At 40.3% G+C, this 24,719-nt stretch overlaps 1 protein-coding gene and 1 non-coding gene across 3 annotated transcripts in view; one reads left to right on the top strand and one right to left on the bottom strand.

Annotated features, from left to right (window-relative positions):
• Positions 1-11,551: 11,551 nt before the first annotated feature.
• Positions 11,552-11,677, bottom strand: LOC112439977 (U4atac minor spliceosomal RNA). The gene has a single exon (XR_003028193.1). It is a non-coding gene; the product is annotated as a U4atac minor spliceosomal RNA (small nuclear RNA).
• A 3,501-nt stretch (positions 11,678-15,178) lies between these two features.
• Positions 15,179-24,719, top strand: part of MCC (MCC regulator of WNT signaling pathway) — a 469,040-nt gene continuing 459,499 nt past the window's right edge. Inside the window, exon 1 of one of the 2 annotated variants that reach the window (XM_034960341.3) lies at positions 15,179-16,933. In XM_034960341.3, coding sequence (XP_034816232.2) covers positions 16,785-16,933 — 149 coding nt within the window. In that variant the 5' untranslated portion in view covers positions 15,179-16,784. Of the gene's footprint in view, positions 18,451-24,719 lie in introns of both variants that reach the window. The other variant, XM_063604592.1, reaches the window with a different exon arrangement.

Raw genomic sequence — 24,719 nt, 5'->3', positions numbered from 1 at the left:
TAAAATAAGGATTGCTTGAACACAAGCACTGTGATACCATGACAGTCGATCTGATAACCTAGACGGCTAAGTGACTAATGGGTGAGTAGTGTATACAATGTGGATACCCTGACAAAGGGAGGATTCACTTCTCAGGCAGGACAGAGCAGGGCAGTGCAAGATTTCATCATCAGAACTGTGCACAATTTAAAACTTACGAATTATTTATTTCTGTAATTTTCCATTTAAGATTTGTGGACCATGGCTGACCATGGAAAGCAAAACTGCAGATAAGGAAGGAGTATTGTACTAAGTTAAATATATGCAGATATTTTCTGTTTCTCTAGTTCATGTTTTATTTTTTTTCTCTAGTTCATGTTTTTAAAGGCCTGGCCACCACTTACTAAAATAATTTTGCAACTCACTGATGGGTTGCAAACTGCAGTCTGAAAACCACTGCCCTAAAGATTTGGCATAAGATGTTGGAAAGGAGCTCTTTTCTCTGGAGTTCTTGGCCTCACTGTTTCCTTCATTAGAAACCCGTTTGATCCTTCACAAAGTATGGTTGCTCAGTTTAAATCCAAGATACCTATGTTCATTACAAGAGATGATATTTAGCTAGGGATTATGTAAAGTCAACCAACATATAACACCTGACAGGCATAAGACTCCTCTTTATAGCCAGCCCCACCTACTAGAGCTAGGGTAGAGGTGGCTGGAAAGCCTATCATCATGTGAGGTACCGAGAGAGTGATGACGATGCATGTCCCCGCACACACTCAGCCTGCTTCATGTAGTCCCTATTGTGTTTGCCACATCCTTTAGTTCCAAGAAGAAATGCAAGCACGTTAAAAATAAGAGGTGCTGTGTATGCAAAGAAAATACCAGGCCCCCTCTCCAGAGATTTGAATCTAAACCCTGTATGGCTAACTTCCTATATCTGAACCCAGAAAGAGAAATAGAAAACATCTAAAAAGGAGGATCTGATGTTATCTGATATCCAGCAATAAATGTCTTAAAAATATCATGATGTACAGCCTTATCCAGTTTTATAATACTAAAAATTATAATGGCTATGTTTCATTGGGCTCTTCTCAGTGGTCCAGTGTGCTTTGCATTATTTCCTGGAATTTAGTAATACCTCTATGAAATAAGTGATACTATTACCCCCATTTTACAAGTGGAAGAGGGAAACAATGAGTATCAGTTGGGGCCCTAAGACCTACAGCAGTGATGGAGATTGTTATTTTTCCCAACAAACTTCCTCTTCTAAGAGTGCCCCTGAGGCCAGGAGCAGTGGCTCACACCTGTAATCTCAGCACTTTGAGAGGCTGAGGTGGAAGGGTCACTTGAGCCCAGGAGTTCGAGACCAATCTGGGCAACATAGCAAGACCCTGTCTCTATTTAAAAAGAAAAGAAAAAAATGAAAGTAAAAGAGTGCCCCAGAAAGAGAGGCCCAATGGAATCGCAGAGGAGCTGCTTCCCAGACATACATAAAGAAGTGGATTCAAATAGCTCAAGATGAACTGTGGTGAACATTAAGGTACACCACCAAGTTCTCCCTTCAAGAATGGACTTTTTGGGGTAGGTAGAGCATGATGGCTGATTAGAAGCCTTTAGCAATTGTCACCTCCACAGAAACATCAAATTGAACAACTACCTACACCAAAAAAGTAACTTCATAAGAACCAAAAATCAGATGAGTAATTGCAGTAACTGATTTTAACATCATATTAAGGAAACATGCACTGTTAAGAGGAAAAGAAAGACAGTCTTGAATCCCTTACACCACCCCTCCCTCATCCCATGGCAGCAGCTATTTGGTGTGGAGAGAGAATATGTGTATTTGGAGAAGGGAGAGTGCAGTGATAGTGGGACTTTCTTTCGGAACTCAGTGCTGCCTTTTCACAGGAATGTCTATTTTTTGTGGAAACATGGGGCAGAACTCAGCTAGCACACTTGGAGGGAGCATTTAGATCAGCCCTAGCCAGGGGGAATCACCCCTTCCAGCAGTTGGAACCTGAGTTCCAGCTAGCCCCATCCCTTCAGGCTAAAGCTCTGGGGCCCTAAATAAATTTGAAAGGCAATGTAAGCCACAAGGATGGCAATTCCTGGGCAGATCTTGGTGCTGACCTGGGCTCAGAGCCAGTGGACTTGGGTTATACATGACCTAGTGAGACAGTTGGGATGACCAAGGGAGTGCTTGCATCACCCCTCCCCAACCCTAGGAGGCACAGCTCACAGCTTCAAGAGAGACTCCTTCTTGGGGAGAGGAGAGGGAACAGTAAAGAAGACCTTGTCTTGCAACCTCAACACTAGCTCAGCCACAGTAGGGTAGAGCACCAGGCAGAGTTGTGAGGCCCCCTAGCTCCTGGATGACATTTCTAGATATACCCTGGGACAGAAGGGACCTGCTGCCTTGGAGGGAAGTTACCAGTCCTGGCAGGATTCAACACCGGCTGACTAAATCAGCAGTAGTGGCCAGCTTGTACTTGCCAAGGGCCTTAGGTGAGACTCAGAACCATGCTGGCTTCAGGTGTGACCCAGCACCTTCCCAGCTGTGGTAGCTAAAGGAGAGACTCCTTTTGTCTGAGGAAAGGAATGGGAATAATAAGAGGACCTTGTCATATAGCTTGGGTACCAGCTCAGCCATAGTGGCATACAGCAAGCAGATACCCAGGGTCCCTGATTCCAAGTCTTGACTCTTGGACAGGATTTTTTGGATGTGCCCTGGGCCAGAGGGAAGCCACTTCCCTGAAGGGAGAAACCTAGGCCTGGCAGCATTTATCACAAGCTAACTCAAGAGCCCTTGGGCCGTGAATGAAAACTTGTGGTAGCCAGGCAGTACTCCTTATGGGCCTGGGTGGTGGTGGCCATGGGGAGAGACTCCTCTGCTTGAGGAAAGGGGAGGGAAGAGTAGGAAGGACTTTGTCTTATGACCTGGGTGCTAGCTCAGCTACATTAGAATAGAGCACCAGGTAGATTCCTAAGGTTCCTGGTTCCAGGCCCTGGTTCACAGATGGCATCTCTGGACCCACCTGGGGCTGAGTGGAACTTGCTGCACTGAAGGACACAAGCTTGGCTGTATTTGCCGCCTACTGACTGTAGAGCCCTTGGGCCTTGAGTGAACATGTGTGGTAGCCAGGCAATGGTCCCTGCGGGCCTTGGGTGAGACCCTGTGCTGTGGGTCTGACCCAGTGCAGTCCCAGTGGTTGTGGCCGCAGTGGTGCTTGTGTCACCTCTCCCTCAGCTCCAGACAGCTCAGCACAGAGACATACTCTTATTTGTTTGGGGGAAATTAAAGGAAGAAAACAAGAATCTCTGCCTGGTAATCCAAGAATTCTCCTGGATCTTACCCAAGACCACCAAGGCAGTACCTCTGTGAGTCTGCTGTGAGTCTGCAAGAGTCACAGTGCTACTGAGCATTGGGGTGCATCCTAATGCAAATATGGCTGCATTGACGAAAGACTTAGATAACAACACCAAAATCCCTTTGAATACTTGGAGAGCCTTCCCAAGAACAGGTATAAACCAGCTGAGACTCTGAAGACTACAATAAATGCCAAACTCTTCTTTCTCAGAAACTGATGAACATCCACAAGCATCATGCAGGAAAACATAACCTCACGAAATTAACTAAATAAGGCACCAAGGACCAGTCCCAGAGAGACAGGGATATGTGACCTTTCAAAAAGAGAATTCAAAATAGCTGTTTTGAGGAAGCTCAGCAAAATACAAGGTAACACAGAGAAGGAATTCAGAATCCTATCAGATAAGTTAACAAAGAGATTAAAATAATTAAAAACAAGCAGACATTCTGGAGTTGAAAAAAGCAATCGACATACTGAAGACTATATCAGAGTCTCTTACTAGCAAAATTGATCAAGTAGAAGAAAAAATTAGTGAGCTTGAAGACAGAACTATTTGAAGATACACAATCCAAGGAGACAAAATAAAAAAGAATAAGAAAAGATGGAGAACATTTACAGGATATAGAAAATAGCCTCAAAAGGGAAAATCTAAAAGTTATTGGCCTTAAAGAGAAGGTATAGAAAGAGAGAGAGAGATATTGGGGTAACGAGTTTATTCACAAGGATAATAACAGAGAATTTCCCAAACCTAGAGAAAGATATTAACATTCAAGTACAAGAATGTTATAGAACATCTAGCCGATTTACCCCAAAGAAGACTACCTGAAGGCATTTAATAATTAAACTCCCAAAGGTTAAGGATAAAGAAAGGATCCTAAAAGCAGCAAGAGAAAAGAAACAAATAACATACAATGGAGTCCAATATGTCTGGCAACAGACTTCTCAGTGGACACCTTACAGGCCAGGAGAGAGTGACATGACTGCTGAAGGACAAAAATTGTTGTCCTACAATAGTATATCCAGTAAAACATGAAGGAGAAATAAAGACTTTCTGAGACAAACAGAAGCTGAGGGATTTCATTAAAACACAAAACATGTCCTAGAAGAAACGGTAAAGGGAGTTCTTCAATCTGAAAGAAAAGGATATTAACGAACAATGAGAAATCATCTGAAGTATTACAAAACTCACTGGTAATAGTAAGTACACAGAAAAACAGAATATTAAAACACTGTAATTGTAGTGTGTAAAGTACTCATGTTTTGAGTAGAAAGACTACAAGATGAACCTATCAGAAATAATAACTATGACTTTTTAAGGCATAGACAGTATAACAAGATATAAATAGAAACAGAAAAAAAGTTAAAAAGCAGGGGATTAAAGTATGGAGTTTTTATTAGTTTTTGCTTTGCTTATTTGTAAGTTTGTTTATGCAGTCAGTGTTAAGTTGTCATCAGTTTAAAATAATGGGTTATAAGATATTATTTGCAAGCCTTATGGTAACCTTAAATTGAAAGACATACAGCAGATATACAAAAAGTAAAAGCAAGAAATTAAAATATACCACCAGAGAAAATCACCTGCACTAAAAGGAAGATAGAAAGGAAAGAAAGAAGCTAGACAAGACCAAAATCAACCAGAAAACAAATAATGAAATGGCAGGAGTAAGTCCTTACATATCAATAATAACATTGAATATAAATGGACTAAACCTTCCATTCAAAAGACATAGAGTGGCCAAATGGATAAAAAAAAAAGATCCAGTGATCTGTTGCCTACAGGAAACACACTTCACTTATAAAGACACACATAAACTGAGAATAAATGGATAGAAAAGATATTTCATGCCAATGGAAACAAACAAACAAAAAAAGCAGAAGTAGCTATACTTATATCAGGCAAAATAGATTTCAAGACAAAAACTGTAAGAACACAAAGAAGGTCATTATATTATGACAAAGGGGTCAATTCAGCAAGAGGATACAACAATTGTAAATATATGTACACCCAATACTGGGGCACCCAGATAGATAAAGCAAATACTATTAGAGCTTGAGAGAGAGAGTGTGTGTGTGTGTGAGAGAGAGAGACCCAAATACCATAACAGCTAGAGACTTCAACACCCCACTTTTAGGATTGGACAGATCATCTAGACAGAAAATCAGCAAAGAAGCATTGGACTTAATCTGTACTATAGACCAAATGGACCTAATAGATATTTAGAGAACATTTCATCTAATGGCTGCAGAATAAACATCCTTCTCCTCAGCCCAGGAATCATTCTCATGGATAGACTATATGTTAGGCCACAAAAGTAGTCTTTAAAAATTCATGGATATTAAATTATATCAAATATCTTCTCTGACCACAATGGAATAAAACCAGAAATCAATAACAAGAGGAATTTTGGAAACTATACAAATGATTGGAAATCAAACAATATGCTCTTGAATGATCAATGAGTCAGTGAATAATTTAAGAAGGACATTTTTAAAATTTCTTGAAACAAATGTAAATGGAAACACAGCATACCAAAACCTGTGGGATACAGGGAAAGTGGTACTAAGAGGAAAGTATATAGCAATAAGCACCTACATCAAAAAACTAGAAAAACTTCAAATAAACAACCTAACAATATCTCTTAAAGAGCTAGAAAAGCAAGAGTAAATAAAACCCTAACTTAGTAGAAGAAAATAAATCATAAAGATCAGAGCAGAAATACATGAAACTGAAACAAAAAAAAATACAAAGATCAACAAACAAAAAGTTGGTTTTTTGAAAAGATAAACAACATCAACAAACCTTTAGCCAGACTAAGAAAAAGAGAGAAGACTCAAATAAATAAAATCAGAGATTAAAAAGGAGAGATTATTACCAACACTGCAGAAATTCAAAGGCTCATTAGAGGCTACCATGAACAACTATATGCGAAAAAATTGGAAAATGTAGGAGAAATGGATAAATTCCTAGACACATGCAACCTGCTAAGATTCAACCATGAAGAAACTGCAAACCTAAGCAAACCAATAAGCAATAGGTAATAATATTTAAGCCATAATAAAAAGTCTATCATTAAAGAAAAGCCCAGGACCCAATGGGTTCAGAGCAGAATTGTACCAAACATTTAAAGAACTAATACCAATCCTACACAAACTATTCTGAAAAAAAAAAGAGGAGGGAATACTTCCAAACTCATTCTACAAAGCCAGTATTACTCTGATACCAAAACCAGACAAAGACATCAAAAAAGGAAAACTACAGGCCAATATCCCTGATGAACATTGATGCAAAAATCCTGAACAAAATACTAGCATATTAAATTCAGCAACACATCAAAAAGTTCATTCATCATGACCAAGCAGGATTTATCCCAAGATGCAAGGATGGTTGAACATATGCAAGTCAATCAATGTAGTACATCATATCAACAGAATGAAGGACAAAAACCATGTGATCATTTCAACTGATGATGAAACAGCATTTGATAAAATTCAACATCCTTTTATGATTAAAAAAACCTTGAAAAACAGAATAGAAGGAACATACTTCAACATAAGAAAAGCCATATACAACAGACCCGCAGCTAATATCACACTGAATGGAGAATACTGAAAGCCCTTCCTGTAAGATCTGGAACAAAATAAGTATGCCCACTGTCACCACTGTTATCCAACACAGTCCTAGAAGTCCTAGCTAGAGGAATCAGACAAGAGAAAGAAATAAAGGGCATCCAAATTGGAAAGGAAGAAGTCAAATTATCCTTGTTTGCAGATAATATAATCTTGTATTTGGAAAAGCCTAAAGGCTCCACAAAAACCTATTAGAACTGATGAAAAAAATTCAGTAAAGTTGCAGGATACAAAATCAACATACAAAAATCAATAGCATTTCTATATGCCAACAATGAACAATCTGAAAAATAAATTTTAAAAGTAATCCTATATACAATAACTACAAATAAAATACCTAGGAATAAACGTAACCAAAGAAGTGAAGAATCTCTACAATGAAAACTATAAAACATTGAAAAAAGAAATTGAAGAGGGCACCAAAAATGGAAAGATATTTCATGTTCATGGATTGGAATAATCAATGTTGTTAAAATGTCCATACTACCCAAAACAATCTACAGATTCAATGCAATCCCTATCACAATACCAATGGCATTCTTCACAGAAATAGAAAAAACAATCCTAAAATATATATGGAACCATAAAAGATCCAGAATAGCCAAAGCTATCCTGGGCAAAAGGAACAAAACTGGATGAATTACATTACCTGACTTCAAAGTATACTACAGAGCTGTAGTAACCAAATAGCATGGTACTAATATAAAAAGAGACATGTAGATCAGTGAACAGAATCGAGAAGTGAGAAATAAATCCATACATCTACAGTGAACTCAGTTTCGACAAAGATGCCAAGAATATACTTTGGGGAAAGACAGTCTCTTCAATAAATTGTGCTGGGAAAACTGGATATCCATATGCAGAAGAATGAAACTAGACCCTTATGTTTTACCATATACAAAAATCAAATCAAAATGGCTTACAGACTTAAATCTAAGACCTCCAACTATGAAACTCCTAAAAGAAAATGTTGGGAAACTCTCCAAGACATTGATCTGGGCAAAGATTTATTGAGTAATACTCCACAAGCACAGGCAACCAGAGCAAAAATGGACAAATGGGATCATATCAAATTAAAAGACTTCTGTGTGGCAAAGGAAACAATCAACAAAGTGCAAAGACAATCCACAGAATGGGAGAAAATATGCAAACTAGCCATCTGACAAGAGGTTAATAACCAGAATATATAAGGAGCTCAAACAACTCTACAGGGAAAAAAACTAATGATCCTATTTAAAAATAGCCAAAGGTGTGAATAGATATCTTACAAAAGAAGACATACAAATGGCAAACAGGTATATTAAAAGGTGCTTAACATCACTGATCATCAGAGAAATGCAAATGAAAACTACAATGAGATATCATCTCACCACAGTTAAATGGCTTCTATTCAAAAGACAGGCAATAATGAATGCTGGTGAGAATATAGAGAAAAGGGAACCGTCATACACTTTTGGTGGGAATGTAAATTAATAAAACTACAATGGAGAACAGCTTGGAAGTTCCTAAAATCAATAAAAATAGAACTACCATATGTTCCAGCAATCCCACTGCTGGGTACATACCCAAAAGAAAGGAAATCAGTATATCAAAGAGATATCTGCACTCCCATGCTTACTATGGCACTAGTCACAATAGCCAAGATTTGGAAGCAATCTAAGTGTCCATCAACAGATAAATGGATAAAGAAAATGTGGTCCATATACACAGTAGAGTGCTATTTAGCCATAAAATAGAATGAGATCCTGTCATATGCAATAATATGGACGGAACATGAATTAACAACATTATGTTAAGTGAAAGAAGCCAGGCACAGAAAGACAAACTTCATGTGTTCTCACATATTTTTGAGAGCTAAATATCAAAACAATTTAATTCATGGAGATAGAGAGCAGAATGATGGTTACCAGAGGCTGGGAAGGATAGTTGGGGGTAGGGTAAGTGGGGGTAATTAATGGGTACAAAAATATAGTTAGATAAAATGAATATGATCTAGTATGTGATAGCATAACAGGGTGACTACAATCAGTGATAATTTATTGTATATTTAAAAGTAACTAAAAGAGCATAATTGGATCATTTGTAGCACAAAGAAAGGATAAATGCTTGAAGTTATGGATACCTCATTTACCTTGATGTGATTGTTATATATTGTATGCCTGTAACAAAATATGTCATGCACTTCACAAATAAGTAAATAAATCTATCTATATCTACTATCTACCCACAAATAAAAAATTAAAAAATTAAAATAAACAAATTAATTTAAGAGAAAAAACAGACTTGTTGCCCAGCTGCTAGGAGTGCTCTCAGAAGATAACCTGCAGCTGTCAGTCTATCAGATTTTGTCTCAGCTGCAGTTACCTTACCCACAGTCACAACCTTCCTGGGTCGTGGATCCAGTAGGATGGGGTCCTATTTTCAATGGGTGACTGAGGCAGAGGTATATAAGCCGAGCCATTTCATTTCAGTAAAGGACAGTCTGATATTGTTAGGCAGAATAATACCTTCTCCCAAATATAACCACAGTCTGATCCCTGGAACCTGTGAGTATATTATATTATGTGGCAATGGAGAATTAAGGCTATTGATAGAATTATGGTTGCTAATCAGCTGAATTTAAGACAAAGAAGTTATCCTGGATTACCTAGGAGGGCCCAGTATAATCCAGAGGGAGGTAGAAAAGGGCATCAAGTCAGAGAGAGATTTAAAAATGTTATTTTAAAAGGGAAACAAGTCAGAGAGAGATTTAAAAATGCTATTCAGCTGGCTTTGAAGATGCAGGAAGGAACCATGAGTCAGAGAAGGCAAACAGCCTCCAGCAGCTGGAAAAGGCAAGGAGGTGATTCTCTGCCACAATCTCCAGAAAAAAACATGGTCCTGCCAACACCTTCAGTTTAACTCAGACTGATTTTTGATTTACGCCCTCCAGAACTGTACAATAATAAATTTGTTTCATGTTAAGATACTAAATTTGTGTTGTGTTAATTTGTTAACAGCTGCAATAGGGAAGTAATAAAGGCCACTTTAGAGGTCAGACAAGGCTGCTCTCAGCCCTGCATCACAGCATGGCTTCTCCCTCCATCTCCATCCCATCTTGCTTCCTTCACCTCCCTTCTCCCCAGTTTGGGGCACTCCTTAGTAAGCATCCTGTATGTGAACCCCATACTGGAGTCTGCTTCCCAGAGAGCCCAACTGGTGACAGATAATAGAACCTCATGAAGCCCCCTCTTGTAACTATAAATATATAATAAATATATAAAGTTTATATTTATGAAAAGGAGTTATAAACTGTTCATCAAAAACTGTAATGCCTATATGACTATGAATGTGAATAGCACTGGATCTGATATTAAGACAATATGAAGTAAATGTTAAGAACATGGCTTTGACTGGTAGATACAAGTTCAGTTCTAGCTTCTGTACTTGTGTCCCCCAAAGTTAATGTGTTGGAAACTTAATCCCCTATTCAACAATGTCGAGGGGGGACTTTTAAGAGGTGATTTGGTCGTGAGGGCAGAGTTCTTATGCATGGATTAATGCCATAATTGCTGCAATGGGTTCCTGATAAATGCTGCAATGGGTTCCTGATAAAAGGATGAATTTGACCTTCTTACCCTCTCTTGCTCTCACCTTCTGCACCATGGGAGGACACAGCAAAAAGGCCTTGAAAGACGCTGGCACCTTGATATTTGACTTCACAGCCTCCAGAATGGTGAGAAACAAATTTCTTTTCTTTATAAATTACCCAATATGTGGTATTCTGTTACAGAAACACAAAATAGACTAAAACAGGGACATTACTTAACTTTGGAATTTAGTTACTCTCACTCACCAACATCCACCCATAAATAGAGATAATAAATACCTACCCCCACTCGAAAGCATTAAGTAAGGTGTAATTTTAAACCCTATGACTGATTTGTGATAAGAACCCAATAAAAGTTTGTTAAGCTCTCTTAACGCTACCTCACTATTTTCTCTTAGGAATTTGCAACTTCTTTTTATAATAGTTGATACTATTGAGTTGGGAGGCAAATCACTGTTAAACTATATGGTTTGCTTCTGTCACAATATATGCTTCAATTAAGAGAGCTCTGGAAGGTACCTGTGTCCTGTATTGGTGAAGAAAAGCTTCTTAAGGAATATTGGAATTTAGCAGGGATGGTAAAAACATCCTAGAGAAAATGGTGAGCCAGTGGCACCATGGAGTCCTCACTCCAACTCTTGCTTATAGTGTTTTTGTTTGTTTGTTTGAGACAGAGTCTTGCACTGTCTCTCAGGCTGGAGTGCAGTGGCGCAATCTCGGCTATCCCAGTTCAAATGATTCTCCTATTCTCCTGCCTCAGCCTCCCGAGTAGCTGGGATTACAGGCGCTTGCCACCATGCCCAGCTAATTTTTGTATTTTTTGTCAGGGTTTCACCAAGTTGGCCAGGCTGGTCTTGAACTCCTGACCTCAAGTGATTTGCCTGCCTCGGCCTCCCAAAGTGCTGGGATTACAGGATGAGCCACCATGCCCGGCTGCCTTTTTTTTTAACCTTTTTTTTTTTGACATGGAAAAGTGGGTTTTCATTTTTCCAAAAATTGCACCAAGGTAAAAGCAAACCTCTAGTTGATGCGGGTGTGTTGCGTAGGCGTTAGCAGTACTGCCTTCACTATGCGCTCATTGGACATACTGCAACCCCAAGAAAAGGATGGTTGCATGTAGTCCAGTTTAGGTAAATCAAATTTGGAAGGACACGCACCAGATTATCAAGTTTTCAAAGCACTGCAATTGTTTTATTTATTTTAACATGTAATTTTAGACATAGGGGGTAGGATATCTTGTCATGTGTACAGTGTTTTCTGAAATGTACCACATAAATTGAAGAAAAAAGCTGAGTAAGGACAAAAAGGTTGAGCTATGTACTCATCTCAGATAAATATATGAAACCTTTGAAATTATGACCAGTACTGTTAGATTTATGGCAGTGAGTATACATCCCTCACTCTTTGAGAGAGTGGCTCTCACTCATAACTTCTTCTTTATATTTATCATCTTTATATTCATATGGCATCTCTATTTTCAATGTCTTACAAATTTCTCCCTCTCCTGTAACCCTTTAGGCTGAAATTTCACGTTTCATATCAATTCAGAAGCAAATTCTTTCCTGGAATGTGGAACCTCTCTGTTCAGCCATTTCTGAGTTACCCAAGCATGAGAAAAATGTTTAGGAAATTTGTCAAGATCCACTTTTTGTGTGTTTAAATTTAAACATCCAGAGCTGTTGAACACATTCGGTAAGGAGAAAAAATATTCTTTGCTTTGAAATATAATTGGTTGAGCTTTACTGTCCACATTCTGTATATATGGAATGTGGTTATAGAGAGATGTGTTGAAATTTTGCAAAATCCTTTGGGTTTCCAGACCCTCCATACATGTTGTACTTAGAAAAATGTTTTTTTAATTTCTTTTTTAGTCTTAAACTGGCATTTCTCTAGAAAAATTTGAGTGTAACAGCTCCTGTCTGGCTGTATTGTCAAACAACAGAAGTTTTATTCTATAAAAATTAGAAAAATTAGGATTAAAAAATTTATACATATATAAATTTAAATATATATATAAACTCTTGGGCTTTGGTTCTTGTTTTCTTGTAGATAGGAATATTTGTGCTGTTGGTAGCAACTTTCAATAAAATATTATTGGGTAGTAGATAGTGTCTTAGTCTGTTTTCTGTGGCTTATAACAGAATACCTGAACCTGGGGTAATATACAAATAAATGAAATTTATTTATTGTAGTTCTGGAGGCTGGGAAGTCCAAAGTTGAGGACACACATTTGGTGAATGCCTTCTTGCTGGTGGAAACTCTGCAGGCTGAAGACGGCACAAGGCATCGCATGGCAAAGGGGCTGAGTATGCTAGCTCAGGACTCTCTTTCTTTTGTCATAAAGCCAACAGTCTCATTCCCATGGTACCCATTAATCCATGAATGATTTAGTCTATTTATGAGGGACGAGCTTTCATGATCCAACTACCTCTCAATACTGCCACACTGGGGATTGTTTCAACATGAATTTCAAGTGAGTACAAACATTCAACCATAGCATTCTGTCCCTGCCCCCCACAAACTTATGTTCTTCTCACATACAAATACATTTATTTCATTCTGATAGCCCCAAAGTCTTAACTTGTTTCAGCACCAACTCAGAAGTCCAAAGTCCAGAATTTCATCTTCCTGTGAAATCAAAGCAAATTATCCACTTTCAAGATACAATAATGGTATAGGCAAAAAACAGACATTCCCATTCCAAAAGGAAGGAATAAACAAAAAGAATAAAGCAGGATGCCCCAAGAAAGTCCAAAACCTAGCGGGGCAGACATTACATCTTAAAGCTGGAGAATAATCTTTTTTGACTCCACATGCTGCCTCTTGGACACACTAGAGCAACAGTTGGGCCCACAAGGCCTTAGACAGCCCCACGTCTATGGCTTTGCTGGGTACAGCCCATACAGCTGCCCATACAGGTTGGGGCCCGGTGCCTGAAGCTTTCTCAAGTAGATGTTGCATGCTGTTGGTGACTCCACAGTTCTGGGGTTCTGGTAGTGGCCCTGTTCCCACAGCTCCACTAGGCATTGCTCTTTTGGAAACTCTCTGCAGCAGCTCTGACCCTACAATTCTGCTTAACATTGCCTTAGTTGGAGCTCTCTGAAGTGCTCTGCCCTTGTTACAAGCCTTTGCCTGGACCCAGGCTTTCAGCAAAAATCCTTTGACATCTAGGTGGAGACCCCACATCTCCACAGCTCTTGCTTTCTGCAAACCTGAAGAATTATAATGGCATCATATGGATGCCATTAAGGCCTATGGTTCTTATCTTCTTGAGTGACAGGTCAATTCACACCTAAAGCTTCTTGAGCCACAGCTGGCATGTCCAAAAAGCACTGTACCAGAATTTGGGAAGTAAAGACCTGAGAGAGACCTCGGCAGCAAGCCCATGAAAGGTGCCTCAGGTCTGTCTCCTGAAACCATTCTGTCCTCCTGCCTCTGGGTCTGTGATGAGAGGAACAACTCAAAGTTCTCTGAAATGCCATCGAGGTCTTTCCTTCTCGTGATGATACTTTCTTCCTTTACTAATCTCTGGAACAAAAGGTTGCTGGGCTACACCCTTTGTTTCCTCTCCCAAACACACCTTTTCACTCTTCACATGGCCAGGCTGAGAGTTTTCCAAATCTTTCCACTTTGCTTCTCTTATGATTGTAAATTCCACCTTTAAAGTTTTTTTTCCCCTCTCACAGCTTGATGTAAGTGGTTAAAAGTAGCCATGCCACAGCCTGAATGCTTTACTGCTTAGATATTTCTTTGGCCAGATACCCCAGTTTCTCTCTCTCAAGTTCAGCCTTCCAGAAAGCCCTCAGGAATAGAACAGTTCAGCTAAGTTCTTTGCCAATTTATAACAAGGATGGTCTTTACTCCATTTTCTTGTACCTTGTTCCTCAGTTCCATCTGAGACCTTGTCAGAATGGCCTTTACTGTCCCTAGTTCCATCAGCATTCTGATTATGACCATTTAACCAATTTCTAAGGAGTTCCAAACTTTCCCTGTTCTTCCTATCTTCTCAGCCCTCACTAGAACCTAGGCTTTTTCTAGACTGCTGCTTCATTCTTGTAGCCTCTGCTCATTATCCAGTTTCAAAGCTGCTTCTCCATTTTCAGGTATTCGTTTTCGTTAGCACCCCACTCCCGGTACTAATTTCTGGTCTTGTCAATTTTCTGTTGCTTAGAACAGACTACCTGAAACTAGGGTGATTTATACATAAATGAATTTATTTCTTACAGTTCTGGAGAATGAAAAGTCCAAGGTCAATGGGCCACCCTGCTGGTGGGGACTCTGTGCAGAGTCCCAAAACAGTGCAGGGCATCACATGGCAAGGGGGCTGAGCCTGCTAACTCAGGTCTCTCCTTCTCTTCTTATAAAGTCACTAGTCCCACTCCCATGATAACCCATTAACTCATTAACTCATGAATCTATGATTTCAGTGCCCTGAAATACTGGGAACTTAGAGAATAATAAAGAAGTAAAGTAGGAATAGGTAGATGGGGTGGAGAGGAGGAGAAAGAGAGCAGAGATTCCTTCCTTCTGACCTAGCAGACATTCCCAAGACATATGGACTTGTTCCAGTTATATACTGCTGCATAACAAATCACCTCAAAACTTAATGGCTTAAAACAACAATTTTTAATTATTATCTTCACAGCTCTAGGGGTTGGTTAGCCAGTTTTGCTCAGGGTCTCCAATGCAGTTGCAGCATCTAGAGCTAGCATCATCTCTCACTCATGTCTGGCACCTAGTCTGGGAAGATTCTAAGATCCAGGGCTAGAACAGCTGTAGCTCTTTGGTCATCTCCTTTTTTCTTTACATGGGCTTTCTGCATGGTTTCTCCAGCTTCAGGGTAGCCAAACTTCTTTTCAGGCAGCTCAAGGCTTCAAAGGTAAGTGTCCCAAGGGAGAGAGCCAAGTGCAATCTGCATTGCCTTTTCTAACCTAGTCTCAGAAGTCAAGGCAGTCACAAGTCCAATCCAGGTTTAGGGGAAGCAACAGACTCCACCTCTTGATGAGGGGTGCACCAAAGAATCTGTGGACATATTTTAAAACCACCAGAGAACTTCACACGCCTCTCTGGCAGAAAATCCAGGACAGAATAATGAGTCATTCACGAAACCACAAATTGCTTCACTGTGGTTTCCCTTTGGCTATGGGGGAATAGTGCAGTGTTTAAAGGCTCCTGCTCTGGAGTTAGGCTGCCCGGGCTTGCCTCTGCCCTGACACTTACTAAACCTGGAACCTTGAGCAGGTCTTGGTACCTCAGTTTTCTTACCTGTAAATTGGGAACAATGAGAGCTAACATTTTTTGAGCACTTACTAGGTGTCAGACATTGTCCTAACTGCATTATGTCTGCTCTCCTTTTATATGCAAGATAACTCTATGAGGTACTTATCTATTAATACTTCCTAAGTCGTAGGATTGATAATAAAAGAGGCATCTTCCAGGTCTGTAGTGTGGATCAAATGAGACCATCTATTATGTTCGCTCTTGGCATTATTAAAGCTGTTGGGGGAAATTCTAGTGATGCCTGGCCAGTAGAGTGAGCCGTTTCCAGAAATGGGCCCAACGTACACAATGCCACACAGCGTGCAGACTGTTCCCAGTACAGAGTGGAAGCCAAGATGAGGGCTGCGAGGGCCAGGTTTCTTGACAGGTGTCAAAATTTCATAAAAAGGCCAGTCATTCCGGTTCTCATTGGTGGCTATGGGTACAGAACCTGGAACAATCCTGGAGAGTGGGATTACAAGCACCGTTTTGAGTTTGCAGAAGGGGAGTGTTTATATAGCTTCTCTGGAAAAGGAATCCATGACTCCGGGCGGTCGGAGGAGTTCTGCCGGGAGTACACCCGCCCTCTGCCTGAAGCGTCCCCAAGTGTCCCGGGCCCGCGTCGTTGCCGGATGCACAATGCTGACACCCTTCCCGGGGGCTTCCAGTGTATTCTGCCTCCTCTTGTGTTCCCGTTGCCACCCTTAGCTCCCTGACTCTTCCAGCCACCTTCCCCTCCTCCCTCTTCCCTGAGGTGCCTCCTCGGGCGATTCCAGAGCGCCCATCTTCCCAGTCCAGGCAAAACCCGGAGAGGTGGAATCCCTCGCCCGGAGCGCCCCGGCGGCCACTGGGCATGCTCCGTTGTCAGGCAGGTTCGGGGCTGCAGGCAGCTTGCGCGCCGGGCGGATTCCAGCTGCGGCCGCGCGTCCTCCTCCTCCCAAGTAGGGAGCGGGCGCGTGATGGCGGCCGCGGCGGCAGCGGCTGCGGGGAGCTCCAGTAGCGGCGGCGGCGGCGGCAGCAGCAGCGACACGTCCAGCACCGGCGAGGAGGAGAGGATGCGGCGCCTCTTCCAGACGTGCGACGGCGACGGGGACGGATACATCAGCAGGTACGCGGGGAGGTACGAGGAAACCGACAGGAGCGAGATCAGTCCCGCCGCGCGCCCTTGACCCCTGCTCTGCCCCCTCGCCCCAACTTGCGGCAAGTTGCTCAGAAGCTCGCGGGAAAAGTTGGCCGCGACTCCGAGAGCGCGTAGCCGGCTCGGCCACCAAGGCCTAGGGGCTGCTCTGTTCGCCTTGCGGGGGTGCCAGTTGGTCCAACTTTTCCCAGCGCTGTCTTTGTCTAGGCGTTGGGAGACATCTCCTTAGGATGCACATTCTTCCCGGGGCTCGGAGTGTTCTTCCCTGTGGGAAAAGGAGTTCTGGCCGCTTGTCCCAGGTAGGAGGGGCTGCCCCACAGCCTCGGGGTCCTGGGCATCAAGATGCCGCGGCACGGGGCAGCGATCTGCCCGGCGGCTCGGTGGACACCCCGGGGCCGCACCGGCAGGAGATGCGCTAAGCGACAGCCTCGGACAGGGAAATAACCTGCGAAGAAACTTTCTTGTGCCGCAGAACCCATGAATTCCAAACTTCAGAGCCCAAAGAATGGGTATCGTTTGCCACCCAGTATTGATTTAAAGGCACTAGCCTGAGAGGAACGAAGCGCTCAGGAGCAAACTAGGGCTAGACCCGACTCCTACCCGGCTCTGTGCGCTGACCAGGTGAGCTTCGTCGTGGCTCCGGGCGCCTCCGCGCCTCCACTCACAAACAAACTTTGGGGTGTTTGCTTCGGATCCGCCGCACCTCCTGCAGAGGCGGTATTTAAGCTTCCTGCCTCCCGGCTTGGCCAAATAATTACTTCTGCCCAAATTTGTGTCACTTAGACTCTTGTGGTGAAGAAGGCAATCGCAACATTTTCTGGTATGCTTCTATTGAATGGTTGACACCGGCCATTGAAGACTTGGTATCCGTGGAAATTTGAATTGCCTTGGATGAGGGAGCAGCCTAAGTTGTGCATTACATGTTTCTTTAGTCTATGTCTTGGTGATGCTAAAGATCGTTTCTGAAAATCCGGGGCTGCTTCCTGATTGTCCCTGCCTACCTGAAAAAAAAAAATTGCGGAATTTTTCCCTTAAAATAAAAAAAAATTATTTATTTGGGACTCAACGCAATTTTGATCATTCTTAGGTGAATTTTTATTACTTTCCTAAAGTTTTACTGAGAAACATTAGGAAGATATCAGAAAACTTGATGGAGTAATTCTGTTCGGAAATGAAAATAATATGTAATTCTGATTGACTCCATGCAAATTTCTATCTGGAAGTCTCGTTATTTTGGTTCTGGGAGTAAAAGAAATTTCATTATATAGTTTTCCTTTTTGTTGTTTTCCTACTTGAAAGGTTATTTTCTCATTTGCAATAATAAAGGCAAACTCCAACTTTGGATACTTTTTTTTTTTTTTTTTAGACAGAATCTCGCTCTATCACCCAGGCTGGAGTACAGTGGCGTGGTCTTGGCTCACTGCAATCTCCGCCTCCTGGTTCAAGAGATTCTCCTGCCTCAGCTTCCCGAGTAGCTGGGATTACAGGTGCTCACTACCACTCCCGGCTAATTTTCGTATTTTTAGTAGAGAAGGGGCTTCACCATTTGGCCAGGCTGGTCTCGAATTCCTGACCCCAAGTGATCCGCCCGCCTCGGCCTTAGGAAGCGCTGAGATTACAGGCCTGAGCCACCGCTCCCCGCATGGATGCAAAAAAGTTTAATTTCACACGGGCAAGAGTGCATATAGAAAACTAGCAGCGTGCTATCCTTTTCTAATTTGGCCTATTAATATATTGCTTTATCTGAACTACACTTTCTGTATAAATGCTCACATTATTTTCGGTGATTCTACCCCGGAGGATAATGAATTCTGTAAGCGTAATTTGAGTAAAGCGGGTGGTGATAAAGAAGCCGTTTTGGATTAGAGTAGAAACTGGCTGGGGCAAAAGTGGAAAAAGTTGTTAACATTCCTTGAGCTGCATTACTTTAATGTGTCTGCTTAAAAGTTTCAAGGTATGTGTAGTAATGAACCCTAAATCATAACTTTAACTGTGGGTGGAGCTGCCCTGAAAATTATGCTGTGGCAGAATTGCCATGTAGGAGAAGTTTAGGGATGGCAATCTAGGGCAACAAGGAACTTGTCTGGAAGTGTGTTTACCTGGTAAGCACAGTTTTACCTGGAATTTACGTTTATGTGGTAAGACTTGGGGAATGGGGCTAATGAAGGTAAGGGGCATTAAATGACTCTCTGAAGCCACTTTTCTGTGCTGCTTTCATTTAATGACCTGTACTTACCACTCTGTAGTGGGTGATATGGTTTGGAGGGTTGTGCATTCCTGTTCTATCAGACATGAGAGTTGGACTTTTTACATTAAAACCTTAAAAACTTTGGATTCATCCAAAGACGTTAAATTTATGTTCCTGGTAGACAGCTGTATCTGTTAGAATTTCAGATGACTATATGTCATCACAGTAACCTAACCACAGTCAAATAAGGGTTGGCTTTGTCACCTAGTAGAAATGTGGAGGTAGGCTATCTAGGTTGGGGCAGCAGCTCTGCGGTGCTGTCAGTCCCAGCTACCTTCTACCTTTCTCCAACACCATTTTTCACATAAAGCATTCATCCTCATGGTTATCTCATAGTCCAAAGGTGATTGCCCTGTCTTCCTCTTCATCCCCAAATTCTAGGGAAGAAGATGTAAAAGGAAGTGGAAATAAGTGGTGCCTGTATCATTAAAGCAGAGCTTTCCCAAATCCCTTAATTGACATCTTATTGGTCATACTACATCACTTAACCATGCCTACTTCAGTAGAGTCTGAGGAAGCATATAATTCAACTAGGCACATTACCTCCTAAACAAAATCTGGGTTCTGTTACTAAGAGCAGGAAATAGATATTGGGTGGGCAAGTAGCAGTTAATACCTATAATAAACCCCCCATCCCATGATAATCCACATTCAAGTATATTTGCTCTGGTCCTCTGCCGAACCCTCATTCTAAACAGGAGTAGGCTGGAAATCTTAAGTGTGGGGGAAGGATAAGTGGAAGAGAAACTGGGCCATTAGGGGAAATGTCAGGGAGGTAGGGGGTGGTGCTTTGTGCTTTCAGTATTCTCTTGGCCCAGTCTTCCTATCAGGCTGACAAAAAAGGCATCAGCTAACTAGATTCTTGGAATTGCTGCTTCTGCCAAGGAACTTTAGCCTATAAAAGGGACCCAGAATCATCCCCATCAATAGTTAAGGTAGAACAGAAAGCTATGATCAAGCAGCTCCAAACTGTGGCTGGGACTCCGCTGGATTTGGGCAGCAGAGTGAGACCACCGTAAGCTCTTTCAGTGCATTTCATTAACCTTACAATGACTTTACCACATATTTTATGGTACTGGATTTTTTGGACCCTGCATATCATATTATAGAAGGTGGTGGAGGTTACTCTATTTGTTGAAATTATTTTCCCTTTGGAATTTTAAAGCTTTTTGTTTTTACCGTTCAATATAAGAAACTGCTTATGTTGAACATACCTTTGACAAATATTGAAAGCCAGCGCTTAACATTTTTGAGTTCCCAAGTCTCAGCTCAAATGTTGATGCCTTAGAGAGAGCTTCCCTGACCACTATATCAAAATAGATTTGCTTTATCCTGCCATTATTGTCCATCATAGTACTGATTGCTTTCTTTCAAAGTGCCCTTTACAACTTATAATTCCATTTCTGTTTGCTACTTTCCCTGTTTATTGTCATTCTGTCACTAAATGTAGGCTTCCTGAGGGCAGAAATCATATCTGTTTTCTCAAAAACCATGTACTCAGTACTTAGCACAGTATCTACCATGTAGCACACAATCAGCAAATTCTGATGAAAATGTGACCAAGAATAAACAGTGGTATGTTCACGTATATTGGAAAATGTTTCAAACATTTTCATTTTCGGATATTTTCCATATTTATGTAATATTTTAAATATGTATATTTTTAACTTTTATTTTAAATTCAAGGGTACATGTGCAGATTTGTTACATAGGTAAACTTGTGTCGTGGGGGTTTGTTGTACAGATTATTTCATCACCCATGCCTAGTACCCATTAGTTATGGGTACTAAGCCTAGTGCCCACTAGTTATGGATACTAAGCCTAGTGCCGACTAGTTATGGGTACTAAGCCTAGTACCCATTAGTTATTTTTCCTGATCCTCCCCCTCCTTCCAACTTCCACCCTCTGATAGGCCCCAGTGCGTGTTGTTCCCCTCTATGTGTCCATGTGTTCTCACCATTTAGCTCCCACTTATATGTGAGACCATGTGATATTTGGTTTTCTGTTCTTGTGTTAGTTTGCTAAGGGTAATGGCCTCCAGTCCCATCCATGTCCTTGCAAAGGACGCGATCTAGTTTTTTTTTATGACTGTGTAGTATCACATGGTGTATACATACCACACTTTCTTTGTCTGGTCTATCATCAGTGGGCATTTAGGTTGAGTCCATGTCTTTACTATTGTGAATAGTGCTGCAGTGAACATACAGGTGCATGTGTCTTTATAATACAACGATTTATATTCCTTTGAGTATATACCTAGTAATGAGACTGCTGGGTTGAATGGTATTTCTGTCTTTACGTCTTTGAGGATACGTGTATATTTTATTAAATATATTTTTTCTTTAAAAATAACTTCTTTGGGGTTATATAAAAGATACTCTTGTTGTTGAAAATTTGGAAACATATAGAAATATACAAAAATAAGATCAAAATGATCTCTAATCCCATAACCAAGGGATATTATTTCTATTTTCCCAGTGATATATCTGCATCATGCCATTCCTCTATGGGTACATTAAAAATGATTGGATAAATGGAAAAAATCACATGTTCATGGATAGGAAAACTTTTTGTTAAGATGGCAATACTTCCCAAATTGATTTACAGAATCAATGCAATCCTTCTCAGAATACCAGCTGCTGTTTTTTGCAGAAATTGATGAACTGATTTTAAAATTCATGAGGAAACTTAAAGGACCCAGAAGAGTCAAAACAATCTTGAAAAAGAACAAAGTTGGAGGATTCATGCTTTCTAATTTCAAAACTTGCTCCAAAGCAACAGTAATTAAGACACTATGGTACTAGCATAACGATACACAAATAGGTCAATGGAATAGAATTGAAAGTCCAGGGATAAACCTACATATTCATGTCAATTGATTTTCAACAAAAGCACCAAGATTAAGAATGCCAAGGTCAAGGGTAAAATGGGGGAAAAAATCATCTTTTTGAGAAATGATATGGGGACAACTGGATAGTCACTTATAAGAGAATGAAGTTGGACACTTTCCTCACACCATCTACAAAAATTACCTCAAAATGTATCAAAAACTTAAATATAAGAACTATAACTATTAAACTTTTAGAAGAAAAAATAGAGCTAAATCTTTGTGAACTTCGATTTGGCAATGGATTCTTATATGTGACACCAAAAGCACAAGCTACAAAAGAAAAAATTGTTAAATTAGGCTTCTGCAAATTTTTTAAGTTTATGCTTCAAAAAACACTATCAAAAGAGTGAAAGACAACCTGCAGAATGGGAGAAAATATTTACAAATTGTACATCTGATAAAGGACTAGTATTTAGAATTTATAAAGAATACTTAATAATAAAAAGACAAATAACCCAATGTAAAAATGGACAAAGGATCTGAATAGACATTTCTCCAAGGAAGACATACACATAGCCAATATGCACATGAAAAGATGCTCAACATCATTAGCCACTAGGGAAATGCAAATCAAAACTACCATGGGATTCTACTTTACACCCACTAGGAAGACTATAATCAACAAGTCAGATAATAAGTGTTGACAAGGATGTAAATAAATCAGAACCCTTCTATATTGCCGATAGCAATGTGAAATGATGCAGCTACTTTGGAAAACAGTCTAGCAATTCCTCTAAAACATAAACATAGAATTGGCGTATGACCCCAGCAATGCTACTCCTAGATATACAGCTAGGAGAACTGAAAATATATGTCCACCCAAAAACATAAATGAATGTTCATAACAACATTGTTTATAATAGTCAAAAGATGTACCCAAATGTTCATCATCTGATGAATGAATAAACAAGATGTGATGTATTCATGTAGTGGAATATTTTTCAACCGTAAAAAGGAATGAGGTACTAATACATGCTATAACAAGGATGAACCTTGAAAACATTAATGCTAAGTGAAAGAAGCCAGTCACAAAAGGCCACATATTATATTATTTCATTTATGTGAAATGTCTATAGAAAGTGGATTAGTGGTTACTCAGGTTTGTGGGTAATGGGAAGAATAGATGAATGAGAGCTAAAGAGTATAGGATTTCTTTTTTTGAAATGACAAAAGTGTTCTAAAATTGGTTGTGGTGATAGTTTTACAGCTCTGTGAATATAGTAAAAAACAGTGGGTGAACATTATGGTATGTGAATTATATAACTCAACAAAGCTGTTAAAAAAAGATTTATTTTTTATTTTTTATTTTTTTGAGATGGAGTCTCACTCTGTCACCCAGGCTGGAGTAAAGTGGCACAATCTTGGCTCAATGCAACCTCCGCCTCCCAGGTTCAAGCGATTCTTCTGCCTCAGCCTCCTGAGTAGCTGGGACTACAGGTGTGTGCCACCACGCCCAGCTAATTTTTTTGTATTTTTAGTAGAAACGGGGTTTCACCATGTTGGCCAGGCTGGTCTCGAACTCCTGACCTTGTGATCCACCTGCCTCAGCCTCCCAAAGTGCTGGGATTACAGGTGTGAGCCACCGCGCCTGGCCAAAAAGATTTATATTTGTTGTAATCTCATTATTTATTTAATTAATTTAATTATTGTTCTGTTGTTGACTATTTAGATTGTTTCTAATTATTTCTTTTAGAATTTCATTAAATCTAAGTTGCCAAAGACTAAGACAAACCATTACTTTATGTACCAATTAAACTATGGCAAAATAATTCTTACCACTTAGAATTTTAAAATTCTTACTGAAAGGACTCCCTTAAAATTGTTGAGTTATAGATTTTTATCATATTGCACTCTTGTACATATATAAAAAGGGAAATAGGCTAATCAAATTGTTTAAAATAATTCTAAAACTTCTTCATATTCAAATTGTTTAAAATAATTCTAAAACTTCTTCATATTTAAAATCCAAGTCTTGGCCAGCTGCAATGGCTCACGCCTGTAATCCCTGCACTTTGGGAGGCTGAGGCAGGTGGATCTCTTGAACCTAGGAGTTCAAGACGAGCCTGAGCAACATGGAGAAACCCTGTCTCTACAAAAAAATTACAAAAATTACCCAGGCATGGCAGCTTGCACCTGTAGTACTGGCTACTCAGGAGGCTGAGGAGGGAGGATCAGTTGAGCCTGGGAGATCAAGGCTGCAGTGAGTTGTGAATACCCACTGCACTCAGCCTGGGCAACAGAGCAAGACACTGTCTGAAAATAAAATAAAATAAATAAAAATAATGAAATCCAAATCTTCCAAATCACCTTTTGATTTAGAGTACTGATGTTGTGTTTCACATCAACCTCTGTGACATCAAAATATTTAGGGATGCAGCAAACTATTTTCTATAGTATTTTCTTCTAAGATGCCTACACCCTTTCTGCAAGTATTGATGTTGACACTCCTGATCTTAGTGGAAGACGTTGATGGAAGTTTCTCATACAATAACCACGACTTTTATTCTTGAGGAAGCATTGAGGTTTGCAGTTATTTAGTCCATTTTAGAAGGAATAACAACCTGATTCACACAGAACAAGCAATGGTAACTGTGTTGGCACAAGGCCAATAAATTTTA

This window comes from Pan paniscus, chromosome 4, assembly GCF_029289425.2.
Source record: "Pan paniscus chromosome 4, NHGRI_mPanPan1-v2.0_pri, whole genome shotgun sequence".
NCBI classification, from domain to species: domain Eukaryota; kingdom Metazoa; phylum Chordata; class Mammalia; order Primates; family Hominidae; genus Pan; species Pan paniscus.
This window is presented reverse-complemented; position numbering and strand designations above follow the sequence as displayed.